The sequence below is a fragment of the Hippopotamus amphibius genome, chromosome 9 (assembly GCF_030028045.1).
Source record: "Hippopotamus amphibius kiboko isolate mHipAmp2 chromosome 9, mHipAmp2.hap2, whole genome shotgun sequence".
NCBI classification, from domain to species: Eukaryota; Metazoa; Chordata; class Mammalia; order Artiodactyla; family Hippopotamidae; genus Hippopotamus; species Hippopotamus amphibius.
The window spans coordinates 96,379,135-96,393,349 of record NC_080194.1 but is presented as its reverse complement, the minus strand read 5'-3'; the positions used below and the strand labels follow the sequence as shown (position 1 = coordinate 96,393,349).

At 53.6% G+C, this 14,215-nt stretch overlaps 1 protein-coding gene across 6 annotated transcripts in view; it reads left to right on the top strand.

Annotated features, from left to right (window-relative positions):
• The window catches only part of NCAM1 (neural cell adhesion molecule 1), a 310,065-nt gene that overhangs the window by 291,782 nt on the left and 4,068 nt on the right, over positions 1–14,215 (top strand). For 3 of the 6 annotated variants that reach the window (XM_057749795.1, XM_057749796.1, XM_057749794.1), the window contains 3 exons: positions 1,829–2,006; positions 11,832–12,039; positions 13,171–13,287. In XM_057749795.1, coding sequence (XP_057605778.1) covers positions 1,829–2,006; positions 11,832–12,039; positions 13,171–13,287 — 503 coding nt within the window. Of the gene's footprint in view, positions 1–1,825; positions 2,007–4,597; positions 6,547–11,831; positions 12,040–13,170; positions 13,288–14,215 lie in introns of those variants that run through there. The other 3 variants (XM_057749798.1, XM_057749797.1, XM_057749799.1) reach the window with 2 other exon arrangements.

The following is a 14,215-nucleotide window of genomic DNA, read 5'->3' as shown; positions in this document are numbered from 1 at the left end:
TCTGGCAGCTGCTATGCTGATGTGGTCCAACAGACATGGGACCCAATTCCAGCTTTACTGTTTAGCAGCATGGGACCTGAATAGGTCACCCAGGCTTCCATAATCTCCATTTCTGCATCCGTAAAATGGGAATAGCTTATCGAGTTATGAAGATTATACACATAAGCAAAGAACCTGATAGGTGCCTGCGGCTTGGAAAACGCTACACACGTAACTGTAATAATCACTGTTATGATGTAGGCTGGGGCTGGAAGTACTCAGATGTCCGTCTTGCAGAAGAGGCATCCTGGCTGTGCCAGGTGGGTCTGCCTTAAGTAGACAACTGGGCCAAAACATTGGGATATGTTAGACTTCAACCACCTTAACTGTGCTCTCTCTTCTACCTCAAAATCCTAATATTTGATAAATATTACTGTCATTATATATTATTAATATGTATTACGTAACATAATGTTTGCTTTATTTCCTGACTTTGTCTTTGGTAACGGTGTTTGCCAAGGAAAGAAGCCTCTCAGAGAAAGAGGACAAAAGACAAACAGCTGAATTTCTTTGTTTTAAATTAAAACAGAGCTGAGACTCACACAAGCTAACTCAGAGCCTTAGCCTGGATTCTAGTTACACTCTGAGGACAGGGGAGCCCCCTTCCTGCATGTCCCCACACTGGTCATGGCCATGACACAAGTGCAGTCACATCCCTAAAGGCATCTCTTTGGCTGGTGCAAAGCATTTTGCTGGGAAGACGGCTGGCTTTGCTGTAATGTAACTTTCTCCAGCCACAGCCACGGGCTAGACCACCTTCCAGGTGACGCTGCTAACATGTTCTGCCCTTCTGAGGAGCAGCCCATCAGCCAGTAGACATGTGTCAAGCCCTCCCACCCGAAACAAACTCACTGGCAAATGTGTAGGATAGAACTGGAAAGAACTTTCAAGAAAAGGGGGACACCTATAACACCAGCTTCGTGCCTGAGATGATGCCCTGGGTGGTGCTCTGCTGAGCTGAGTGTACCTTATGGGCACTCTGGACACCTCAGCCTCTGACCTGACCGCAGAACTCACACCTGCGACACCTGCAGCTACGGTCTCAGAGACCAGGTCACACTGCATGGGATAGAAAAATCCAGTTCAGTGCAGCAGACGTGTGTTGAGCTCCCTCCTATAAAAAGGCTTTGGGCCCAGAGGCACCTGGCCGCAGCTGGACTGCCTGTGTGGCTTGGGGAAGTCACCTGACCTCTCCCTTCCCCGTCATCAGCTTTAGTAAGGCCCTGGCAGGCTTGTTGTAGGGATACAGTGAGAAAATGTGCAGAAAGGCTTTAGTCCAATGCCTGGCACATAGTGGGTTCTCCATAAATGATGGTTTTTATGTTTAATAAAAGTGGAATCCGTGCAATGTTCCCATGTCAGGGAGGTGAGTCACACAACCTGAGTGTGACCAACATTCTGAAACAGGACAAGAAACATAGTTGTTGGGTTACCCTGCTAGGTCATCCTTAGGACATATGCCCAGCATTCCAGAGTGTAGCTTGGGTCCCTGCATGCCCTCAAGGTGATGGACAGGACATTGAAGAGTTGGCACTATGCCACACTGGTAGTCTGCCACTGTATGTATTTGCAATCATGCAAGGTTGACCTCCTGACTTGCGTGATCATTTACCTTCAGGTTTTTCAGGCTGGTAAAGAATAAAGACCACGTCCTATCATTGGTTTTTGTTTCTGTTTTGCACCCATAGTTACCGACTCCCTTATGTTCCTCCTGTTAGCTGGCCTTACCAGCTATTTCATCTAAAGCTTTCTGGCATCTTGTATCTTTCTTGCCGGTTTCTCCCAGAAGCTCTCCTCCGAGTGGAAACCAGAGATCAGGCTCCCATCTGGCAGTGACCATGTCATGCTCAAGTCCCTGGACTGGAATGCCGAGTACGAGGTCTATGTGGTGGCAGAGAACCAGCAGGGAAAGTCCAAAGCAGCTCACTTTGTGTTCAGGACCTCACCCCAGCCCACAGCCATCCCAGGTATGACGCCTTTGCTTTCTGTGAGTTTCCCGCTTTGAATTAATGCACAAGTGCCGCATCTCCTAATGTGCCTGAACAGCCCCTGACAACTCGCTTGCTTACAGCCGTCCTCATGATTGGTTGCCTATGCAAAGCTTAGTTTTGCTTTGTACCTAGCCGTGCAATAGGTTGAGATGGACTGGACCCCCAGGAAGGCTTGGCCAAGCATCCTGGGTGCAGGTCCTGTGTCATTCAGCCTTGGAGGACTGATGGTAAGCCAGTCCGTGGGACCCGTCAGATGGGAAAGGCCCCAGCTCCAGCCACGCTTTGGATGCTGGTTGAGAAAGGATCCTTTTCTGAGACCTTATCTGCTATCTGCCATTTCATACAAGGACCACGTAGCTGGTTTTAAGTACTTTCTATCTGATGCTCGCTTACCTGCACAACCGTGGTCCAGATCCCTTCTCTGTGGGGACCCCAAGAGAAGGAACAGATAGTCCCCAGTTAGTTAAAAATCCTCTCGGCCAAGGGCCTCTCAATTGAAACAAAGATTGAATTGAGCCACTTGAAACAGACAAGTGGAGAAGGAGGATGCTGGAAACCCCCATCCATGAAAGGCAGTGCAGTCTGCTAGAGGCCAGGATGGGAGCAGCTCTCCTGGGAGATGCAGATCTGTGTCTAGGGATCCAGGAGCAACTCAAGTGCGGGAATAAAGTGAGAGTTCTGCTTTCTGGCCCAGCTGCCTTGCTGCTGATGGTCAGTCTCCTCATTGGCCAAATCCCTCGGAGCAGAAAGAGATCTTCATCGTCCCTCTGTGCTTTTCCAGATGAGCCAGATGCCAGCCACAGGCAGGAGAGGTGGGCATAGAACATACAGCTGCAGCCTAGTGGAGGAGGCCTCATAAACTCCCTGCAGTGTCCAAGTATGGCAGGAGGATGCTCCAACCTCCTGGTGGCCTTCGTCTGGCTCCCATTATGCCTGTCCTGTCTAGAGTGCTTGCCCCCTGGCTCTCAGCTCAGTGGTCACGGTTGCTCCTTCCTGCGGGAGAGAGGCCGGAAAGGACACGGGCTTCTGTGACACAGCACTGTGTGTATGGAAGTGGGTTAGTCGAGCAACAACAAAGTGAGATCAGTGTGTGCTTCCCAATGGTTGGTTGTGCATGAGTGTGTGTGTCTGAGAGATGTGTGAAGGCCCCCAGGGAGTTGGCGGCTGTCAATGAGAAGCGTCTATGGTCCTCCCCTCTGCATCGGCAGGGCGGCCCCTTAGCACAGGCTAGGGTGGGCGTGTCTCCGCAGGCACTTGGCCACGTGGTCAGTGATGAAGCCAAGGCATCTGGGTGTGACTGCAAGCATGTTCTCCTCACTGCTTCATAGACTGTCCAAATGGGGGTGGCTCTGTCTGTCCTCTGCCCCTTTTTCTCTGCATTCTTGGGTCAGTTTTTCCCTGAAATCAACAATCTGTTGGGAGTGTCCAGATCTGCTCGGCTTTTATGGGGCGCTTAGGAGCTGGGGGAGTGAGAAGCCTGAGGGATTCCTTTGCAATGAGACAGATTTCTACTGGCATCTATTTCCTCGGGTAAGACTCCGTAGGCGGTGATTCCAACACGCTGCGTTCCCAGGCTGGGTACTGGCAGTGGCAGCAGCTTCTGGGGTTGGAGAAGTTGAGGCCGCCGTGTGTCAGATGCAGAAATCCTGGGAAGACAAGTCCCCCAGAGTCCTGCCCTTTGGAATTGTCAGAGTCCTTCTGGCTAATCTCCCAGGCTCTCAGTTAATGGGGAGGGTTGGAGGGTCTGCTCACCTTGCCCGTGAGGGCTCCGGGCTCTTCTGCACAGGTCTTAGAAGGAGGTTGCTTGGTTGGACTTCTCTGATGGTTGTGTTGGGATCTGCAAATAAAACCTCTGAATCACGAGATGTACGTTCATGGTGGAATTCTGTGGTCAGCGGGTGGTGGTGGTGAGAGGCACAGAACTAGATTCCCCTTAAGGCACTATGGTGGGGGGCTTGTACAATAGGAAGAAGAGTTCGATGTACTGCTGAAAAGGCGGCCCCATGCCTGCGCACAGTTTGCTGCACATAGTATAGTGATCAGACGCATCTCTGTCCCCACGTATGAAAAGCTCTAGAGACTAGAAGGCTGTGGGGAGACCCCTGACTGTATCTTAGAGACCTCCCCTTACCAAAGGTAACACTTTCCTAATCAGACTCTCGTACTTGACTGTGGAGGCTTCTGTTCTCTCACTTTAATTTCATTTGCTCGCTGACCCCTAACCCCCGAATTCACCCTGCTGTGCTGCTTCTGGCCTTGCTGAGCTTCGGAACTGGCCTTATATGGTGATAATACCGCACTGAACTCTTCTCTAACCTTTGTCGATTTAATTTATGACATTGAATTAACCTTTGATTCTTGCGTTTTCTGTATTTGACCTAATTTTTTTTCTTTTTATCTATCTTTTTCTCTGTTTCTGTCTCTTCCTTCTCTTTCCTCCTCCCCCCTCCCCTGGCTGTGTCCGTCGTCACACACACCACCTTGGACGTCACTGGGACATCCCCACTGCCACTTTTGTTTGTAAACAACCACATTCCCTCTGGGGGCCCGTTGCTCGGCCCCTGCAGCGACCTTGGGAGGCCCCTCCGCATCCTACACCTTTGTCTCATTGCTTTTCTCTGCAGTGACTCTTCTCTTGCTCTGCTAGGAACTTGAATACACAAAAAATTTAAATTTGCTTGAAAGCCCAGCTCCTCTGAGAATGATCAGTGTCCCCTTTGGAAGAATCTGTCAGGACCACCACGGCCACGCCACCGAGCTCTCTGTGGAAGAGGAAGGTGTGGCGATTGGGAAAAGCTGGACCTGCAGACATTTTACCATTCACAGATACTTCTGTGTCACTTAAACATAAAGAGTTTGCCCCCTTTTTCATAGCAGCGTAAAAATGTTTGGGAGCTCTTTTCTTTAGGCTCTCTCTCTATAAAAAAAAATATTATGCTAGGTTTACAGAAAAGTTTCTGCACGTCTGCTACTGGTGGCATTTTTGGTTCTTACCTGAAAATGATGTAGCAGAGAAAGGCTTCTAAGTACCCTCTAAAGATTTCATCAGATTGTTAAAATCACCCCATGTCCCCATTCTAACCCTGTGCTCCTCCGCTGCCCTTCAATAAGTAGTTGGCTTCGCTTGCATTTAAGTGCCCTGGTAAGCCCGCCATGATTCACCAGAGCCTTTTGCTGGCCTGATGGGCAAAAAAGTAAGTCACCCTGTTGCCCATGCAGTGGAGGAAATTGGATTTGTTGGGTATTTTCTAGGGCTGAGCCAACATTCTGAGAGGCGCTTTGGTCCTGGTAGTACAACCAGCACCTGATGCTGGCTCTATGAACGGGGCCGACCTAGGACGTGCCCATCACCTCTGAGCTCTGGAAAGTGCATGTCTCCCAGTCGGGGTGATACCTGCTGCACGGCTACAGATCAGCCGCAGACCTCGTGTCTTGACAGATGTGGTCCAACTGTGACCTGCATTATCGCATAAGCATCAGTCCTCCAGGTTGGAGCATCCACTGTGAGCCTGGCAGGAGTCGCGCCCCCTCCCCACACTTGCTCAGCAGAGCCGAAGGCAGGGCCAGCCCGGAGTGCCCATAAATTGGAACCCAGCCAAGCTCTCATACTTCCCGAGTGCCCCGACCCTCCTGTCAGTCAGTGGCTTCAGTGACATTTTAAATATTCTAATGGAAGCCAGCTGCTCCTCTGCTGTTGGGAGTACATGCTCCCCACATGCCCAGGAGAGGAAGTGGGGTGTGTTTGTTAAAGTCCCCCATGGAGACCCGGGTGAACCTTGCTCAGTAGTGTCAGCGTCTGTGCTTGCGGGGACCTTCTCCTGAATAAAAACTCCCCCCTCCGTTGTGGTCACATGTCATTCCACATATCTCATCTCTGAGCATCTCCACGGAAGTTTGATTTTTGTTCTTTTTGGTTTCTTTAATTTTTGGTTCTGTTGTTACTTTGTAATGTTCAAAGACGGGCCTTTCCCTTGCGGAATCCAATGGTCCTATGCTCTGAGGGGCGAGCCGCCTGCCTGTGTGTGGGCACAGGCCCGTGTCCCCAGCGCTGGCAGTTTAGAGGGTCACGAGCAGACAGCAGAGGCCACGGGCTGCCCCACAGCTCAGCCAGACAGTGCCTCTCACCCCAGCCCCACTGGCCTCCAGCGCCACCACGAACCTCTGCCCCTGGGGTCCCCAACCTCCTGTCACACCAGGGCAGCAGGAGCAGACACAGTTCTTAGGCACAAAGCAGAGTACCGAGAAGAGGCACATGGTACCTCTGGGCCCAGCGTAGAATCGCAGTGCCATTAGGAGGGCAGAGGAGGGAGAGGTGGTCCTCATGCAGGTGACCATCACTGTCCCCTGGCTTCTGGCAGGCTCTTGATGTCATCTTGGGTAGACACCGCATATTCACCCAGGAGGGCCCATCTCGGGCGTCTGCCCCACCCTGGTCCCAGTCCCATAGGCAAGGGCCTGTGTCAGTGTGTCTGAGGGTCTGGCCCAACGTGTGGGGAGGCCTGACACCCACGACCCTGTGTCCCCTCAGCTCATTCTGGGCCAGGCAGGCCTCAGCCGAGGCAACTCTGGGGTCGTTGCATTGGGCCCATTCAGACAGGCCCGCGGTTTGCAAGGGATGCGCTTCGGGCGACAGCATTCAGGCACGCCCCCTCCCACTGGACACGGAGCGCTCTTGTGGCGGCTGCAGCCCTCAGCCCCGCCTGGCACCGCTAAGACAGGCCCTGCAGGAGGGAGTGCTCGCCGCCCTGCTCAGCTGCCCCCGCCCCCACCCCACCCCCACGCCTTGTCTCAGCGCTGCCCACGCTCCACACACCACAGGGCTTCTCTGCTCATGTGTGGAATATTTATACGGCAGGTTTGGATCATGTTTTTCTACTAATAAGAATGCTAACATTGTTGTGTAGATAATCAGCGAGGCCTTGATGAAGTTTACACCTTTGCATTATTAAAGGAAATAACAGTTCATGTGAACTCACCAGCGTGTTTGGATTTTATTTGATAGTTGTGTGTCCTACAAAGTGTCAAAAGCCCTTTTCCTCCACCTCACAGATTCCTAGACTACTTTGATTGCCCCAGAGAGCCCTTTAAATTGGACCCCGAAATTGTAACCTGCTGAGTGGAGTTCTAGCCAGAGGAATCACTTTCCCTTCCTCCCTCGTGAGGAGTGGTGCAGTTTTCTAAGTTCTCCTAAGAGCTGCTGTGGGTCGCCGCCTCCTTGGACTTCCCCCAGCAGACAGGGGGAGGGGAAAGTGCCTTTGCAGAGCCAGGAGATGGTCCCCTTGAGGTCAGGGGCACGCTCCAGGCCACCAGAACCACGATTCTGTTGCAAGTTCTCCGGATTTCACGGCTCCCTTTACAACCTCATATCAGAGGCTGCACAGAGTGACCTGGTGACAGAGAGCATCTAAGAGAAGGTTCTCGATGGCAAACCCTATTCTGTTGATAATCACACTTAGTTGGATGCCTCCTGAAAGCCCTGAGACCAGCCATCTGTTCAGCAGATTCCAGGAAGGCGCAAGCAGACAAGTAAAGGGTTTGTGAGTGAACAAGAACCTCAGCTTAATGGTCCCGAGAGTCAGAGCAGGAAGGGGGCATTTCTGCACTGATGTCTGGTGGCACAGTGACTTGGGCCCCCTGGCCATGTAAGGTGTGAGACCATCTTCCCATTTTGAGGCATTTAAGAATATAGGCACTTGTAGGTTTCAGTCTTGGGCAAGCCAGGTCCCTGTTCAGTGCTGACGCCTCCCAAGCCAGGAACCACAGAGGATGGGCAGCCTCAGCTTCATAGCCTTACTGTTCAGGGCATCTCTAAGTCCAGAGGTCGTGAAGGAACTGCCCCCAAGAAGCACTCTTTAGATGCAGGTGTGCAGACAGGGTAGCCAAGAGAGGTCGGGGAAGGTCGTGCAAAGGCAGGCCCCAGAAGTTGTTTTCTTTTTCCTTTTGTAAAATGTTAGGCAAGATGCAAGAGGTTACCTTTGTCCTTCTAGTTTCCTGGACCAAACAATTCTGTAACAGCCACCAGGAGGTAAGGAATGTTGGCCTGATTGGATACTCTTTCACTCACATTCCGGTGCTTCCTTTATTTACAGTTTTCATAAAAGCTCCACACAGCCTTTCTCCAGCTTCAGGAGCACCTCACTTCCTCTGGAAGTCTAGACTCTTAGTGGTGAACTAGGTGGTCCATGGGGATAAGTCTTTGCTCTCTCTCCATCCATCAGTTAGGTCAAGGCCACGAGGTAAGACTATACAGCTCATCCTTGGGTGGTGAGTCATAAGAACAGCTGTTATCCATTGTAATGCAGGGATAAGAATACCTAGAAACAGTGGCCCTCAAACTCTAGGGTGCAGAGGAATCACTGGGGTGCTCGACCAGATCCTGAGCCTGAGCCTCACCCCCAGAGATTCTGACTTGGTAGGATGAGGGAACCCCAGAATCTGAACCCTTAACAAAGCACCCTAGGTATTCTGCTGCAGGTGGAGAAACATTATGCTGAAAAGTATTTATTTTTCAAAGATAAAATCACAAGAATCAAAGATAAAATCACAAGAATCAGTGAATAAAGATGGGACCTACCAAGTGTTTTAGTCTTGCAGGAAAAAGTCCTCCTCAGCACACACTGCGGAGGAGATGGACGTTGGGGAGTCTGTCCCCTGTCAGGGGACTGTAAGGTGTCTAACGTGCAATGACAGGCTCTTGGTGTTGAAGAAGACTTGAAGACATCCTCTGTCTCAGGCTCTGCCCGGTGTAGGAACCCCATCCAGAGCATTATAGCATTCTGGCCAAGGGGTTCTCCAGCTTCTGCTTGCATGCCCCCGGCAGTGGGGGAGCTCACCTTCCAAGGCAGCTCACACCACGTTTAAATAGCTCTTGTTTGTTGATTCTGTCTCATGTGAGCTGAAGTTTGTCTCCTACCCCCATAGTTTCCATCCACTAGGGACACTGAATAAGACTACTTCTTCCTTCTCAGGACACATCCTTAAATATTTGAAGACAGTGTTCTTACCTCCAAGGCTAAACACTGTTCATTTGTTCAGTACGTGTTTTTTGAACATTTCTCATCAGTTGGGTTGTCCTAGATGCTGGGGAGATGAGAGATAGACAGGGTACCTGCTAGGGTATTCTAGAGGGTGGGGCCGCCAGATAAAAAGCATGTCAATGAACAGAAAATGGCAGATAGTGGTCAGAAGAGAATAACGCAGGCTAATGCGGTATGTGCTGGGTAGAGGTGCCTGAGGAGATAAGAGATTGGGGCAGGGGAGGGATGAACCTCTCCAAGAAGGTGACATTTGAGCTGAACGTGCAGGAAAACAAAGAGCCACCCACGAGGTGATGGGGATAGAGGACTCCAGGCATTGAGGCAGGAACAGGCTGGGCGTGGTCAGCAGGTAGAAAGGAGGGCCTCCTGGCTGGAGCACAGGGATGGGAGGTAGGGCTTGGTGCCTTGTGTTATGACAGTCACAGGAGTGGGAGAGTCCACGGCACATGGACCTTTACATCAGGAGAAAGAATTTGAATTTTATGTCAAATGGGAGGGAAGACCACTGCCCTACCTTCTGTTTTATAGCAGTCTTGTCGCCCTCCTGGCCCTTTCCTGAACATCTTGCAGTGTTGGCCTTGGCCTTCACAGCAGTGCAGCCCTCCAGTGGGTCTGCTGAGCCCAGAGCACAGATGGGTAATGGCTGCTTCTCCCATGTGGAGCAGCTTTGCAGTGGTTTATTTTTCCTCCTTAGAGACATGACTAGTCCCCTAAAACCATATTTATGTATAAACCTCAGAACATGGTGTTAGTGCCATTGAAACCAAAAGTACAGACATTCTCCCCCCTCAAAAATACCTGAGGTTCCTTCTGCAGGAAGTAGACACAACACCTGTTGGGTGCGATGTCGGGAGACCACAGTCGCCTCCAGCTCAGAGTCATGGGACGGGGAGGAAGCCCAAGGCCTTATTTCTTCCCTGTTCAGGGAAACAGCTTTGGGATTCTGAAGACCAGGAAGGCCTGCGTTTCTTTCTTTGGTTTTGTGTGTGGATGTGTGAGTACCGCGGGGAAGTAGAGTGGACGGCGTGCTGCTGGGGAGAAGACCGGCTCTAGCTGACCTCGGGGACCCATGGCCAGTTTCCTGCTACCAAAGCCCAGAGACAGAGCGGACAGAGCTGGATCCTCTGAGCACAGAGCGCATTGCCAGACTCGGGCCTTCCCGGGGAGCAGGCTGTATCTTCAGGGTGGAGTTGAAAGGGACCAGCCAGGGAGACTGAGGAGGGGCTGGGATGCCAGAGCCAGGTCCCAAAGGAGCCAAAAATATTCAAAACCCTAGGAGGCCCCTCCAGCACGGGCCCAGCTGCGCCCTGGGTACCAGGAGTTAGGTTGTGAGTGGTCGTCTCTTACAGGCCAGCCGGTGGCCTATATCCTGAATTGAAGTTAGAAGTAAGGGCCGTCAGAATGGGACAGCTGTTGAAGGAGGCCCGCCGTGGCTGAACAGTGGCCCTGGGGCCCGCAGACGGCCCTTAGGAACACAAACCACACAGAAAAAGAGTGTGTGGCCCACCTCTGTCACCTTGAGCTACATATGCCTTCTATTTGGCATGTGATGTGGCCAGAGGTCCCTGGGCCTGGCCTGGATTCAGTGAAGGCTCAGTGAGACCCAGGTTGTGTTGGCCACAGTTCCTGCCCCCAGGCCTAGGTGATCCCAGCGGGTCTGGAAAACACAGGAAGCTTCAGACAAGGTCTGGTGGTGGGATGGGGCTGCCCCTTCTGGAACCCTGTCCTCCCAGAAGACGAAAAGTAAAGCAGAGTGTCTGCTTTTCAGTCTGGGGTTGTGGCTTCCACGCTGGCTTCCGCAGAGCTCCTCATGGGTCCCTGCTCCCCCAGCACAGCCTCGCACCTCCCAGACACTGGTGGGAATCACCAAGCTGCAGGAGGTCCACCGCAGGCACCTAGCACCAGTCATGAGGGGGGCCCTTTGGAGCTGAGCCTGGGGTCCTTCTGTGGTACCATCAATAGCCCAGGACCCCAGGGGATTCTAGATGGACACCAGGGAGTAAGACACAGAGGTTGAGTCATTCAAGTGAGTCCAGCCAGAGTGGGGATGCTGGGTGCTGCTTGAATGTGAGAACGTGTGTCCGTCTGTGGTGGGCTCGTGTCCTGTGTGAGTGAGCCTGCCATGCGGGGCTGCCTCTCTGGGGGAGTCTGCTGGGCTTCCTGAAGTCTGATCCAAGAGTGCCTGGCTCCCAGAGGGTAAGTATTCCCAGACTGTCCACCTTGCCCACTGGGCCTGGGGAGGCCTCCAGATCTCCAGAGTAAATGGGCTTTGCTCGTCTTTCTGGTGCAATGGAGAAAGATGGGGTCCAAAGTCGGGATCCTCTGAAGCAGTTTCTAAAGAGGGGGTGGGAAGTGCAGAGGTGCACAGGGCCTCTTGTTGTGCCTGACGTCACCACAAGCCTAGCCCTGGGAACCCTCTGCCGCCCCACCTGGGACCCTGTCCCTGGCAGCTCCCACGGCTCACGGGGAGACCAGCCGAGTCTGGGTTAAGAGCAGGGATGGAGACGCAGCGCCGGATCTGGGCTCCTGACCTGTGGGTGCCTCGCGCCCTTGTCCCCTGGTCTATGAGAGGCTGCCACCCCTCCCCCTTGAAGGTGGAAAGAGACCCTGTTGTCTCAACATCTGGGGGTAGAAAGGCCCCAGGGAAAGTGTCACTCCGAACACGCATACCACGGCAGTCCTGTGGCTGTACCCCTCCTCCAGGGCGGCTGCTCGGCATCTCAGCGCACTAACCGCCCCCACCCCTCTCTCCCTCCCACCCAAGCCAACGGCAGCCCCACCTCGGGCCTGAGCACCGGTGCCATCGTGGGCATCCTCGTCGTCACCTTCGTGCTGCTCCTGGTGGCCGTGGACGTCACCTGCTACTTCCTGAACAAGTGTGGCTTACTCATGTGCATCGCCGTCAACCTGTGCGGAAAAGCCGGGCCCGGAGCCAAGGGCAAGGACATGGAGGAGGGCAAGGCCGCCTTCTCGTGAGTGCAGCCCCACCCGCTGCTGCGGAGAGCCGGACTCTGCCCCTGCCCTGGGCCCCGCGAGGGGCCGCCTCCGCGTCCCCGCGGGGAACCCCGAGGGGGGCAGAGCGTTAGAGAAAAGTCTCTCAAAGCATGGTCTGCAGGAGTACCTGTTTAAAGAGCAGACACCTGGACCCAGCCCCACATCTAGAATCTCATAGGAGTTTGAAAACCCCCACGTAGGTGAAGTGAGGAGGACTGTCGAGCTAAGCCCGGAGGGGAGCTGCGGCGAGGGTCAGCCTCTGAGGGACCCGCGCGGTGCTGCCATTCATGCGCCCGTCACTCAGCAAGTGTCTGCGGAGCAGCCGCTGCGGGCACAGCACCGTCCCCAGGCGCTCGCAGACAGCAGTGGACAGAACAGATGAAAATGCCTGTCCCCCGGGAGGGTGGTCCAGGCAGAAGCTGTGCTCCAGCATCTCTGGAGAAACAGATCCTGAGCCAGATAGCGGGAACCTTCACAGATGGGCACCGGACAGGGCTGAGCTAGAGCGAGGCAAGAGGGGTGGAGCAAGGAAATACGTGCTTAGCACCGCCCCGTACCAGACAGGGTATACATACACACGTACACATGCATCATATACGTATACGCGTACATACTTACATATACATGTTTGTATGTACTTACATATACATATAGATATACATGCATGTACTTATATAAACTTATGCACATAACGTATACATACACCATATACTTACACATGTACATATGAACATATACATATACACACATATATACGTGTTACACATACACATACATACTTACTGTATACAGATATAGATGACTCAAGCACTGATCTGTGGTAGGCACTGTGCTAGCACTCAGGTAACGTTCGTACCATCTAGGCAAGGTAGAGACTGTTATTTGCCCCATTTTACAGGTGGGGAAATGGAGGTGTGGGTGAGCCAATCAGATGTTCAAGGTCGCACAGTGAGCAAGAGCACGGGCTGAGGTGCAGTGCTTGGGTCTGGCTCTGGGTGCCCCCTCAAGCCTCGGGCCAGGCGCAGGTGCCTGAGCCGTAGCTGGCTTCCCTGGGAGCCCCCTGCCTCCCTCAGGTCCCCGGGCTGCAACCAGCAGAGCTCTCTCCACAGGAAAGATGAGTCCAAGGAACCCATCGTGGAGGTGAGAACTGAGGAGGAGCGGACCCCAAACCACGATGGAGGGAAACACACAGAGCCCAACGAGACCACGCCGCTGACGGAGCCCGAGTACGTGGGCGGGCGGGGCTGGCACCGCCTCGGCAGAGCCTCACACCCACTGCATCACCCTACCCACACCTCCACGCTTCCCACCCACAGCTCCTGGCCGAGCATGGCAGGCCGCAGCCCTGGAGTCCTGGGCCAGGAATGCCTGACCCCACTCTCTGCAGAGAGGAGGCATTCTTGCTTCTACTGGGGTGGCTGTGGGTGGCCTGAAAGGCTCCATGCATACGTGGGATCCCTAGACACTGTGCCCAGGTCACACACACCCCCTGGAAATGGCTTAAGGAGATGAATCTTCATTGAGAGAGAGAGGCTGAGCTTAGCAGATTCTGTTTAGGATTTCCACAAATTCTCGGGTTTTCTGCGTTCTTCCTAAAAGGGAGAGGGAAGCTGGGGACCTGGTAAAGCTCCCTGGTTCTCCTGGTCTCGGAAGCCTTGGGGACCCTCAGTCAGAAGCCACGTCCAGCTGTGGTTGTCGTGACCACCTGGCTCTCATGGGGACCGTGGGTTTGAAGGAAATGGAGTTTCATGGAAGCACACGATCTCTGGCTGGACAACCCACAGCCCTGAGGGGCCACGTGGAGCCCTCTTTGTCTGCGAGGTAGCTGGGCCTGATTCCCCAGGGACCTAGGATGCCTGCGGTGGCGGACACTGAGCTCCAGCTGGCCTCTTCCTGAGTCGAGATGCAGGCAGGGGTCCGAAAGGCCCACCAGGGCCGCAGGGAGGGAGCCCCGTGCAGACCGGGAGGGGAGGCAGCAGGGAGGAAGGCGACAGGCCCCTGTTAGACTGCCACGTTCTCTGTTGTCTCCTGTGTCCTCTTCTGCCCGCCTGGGCGTGTGCTTCCTCTCGCGTCCTCCTTTCTCTGTGGGCCTGTGTCCGTGCCTGTGCGTCCCTGCATGCCAGCCCCCGGCCCCCTCCTTGGCCTCCGCCCTTC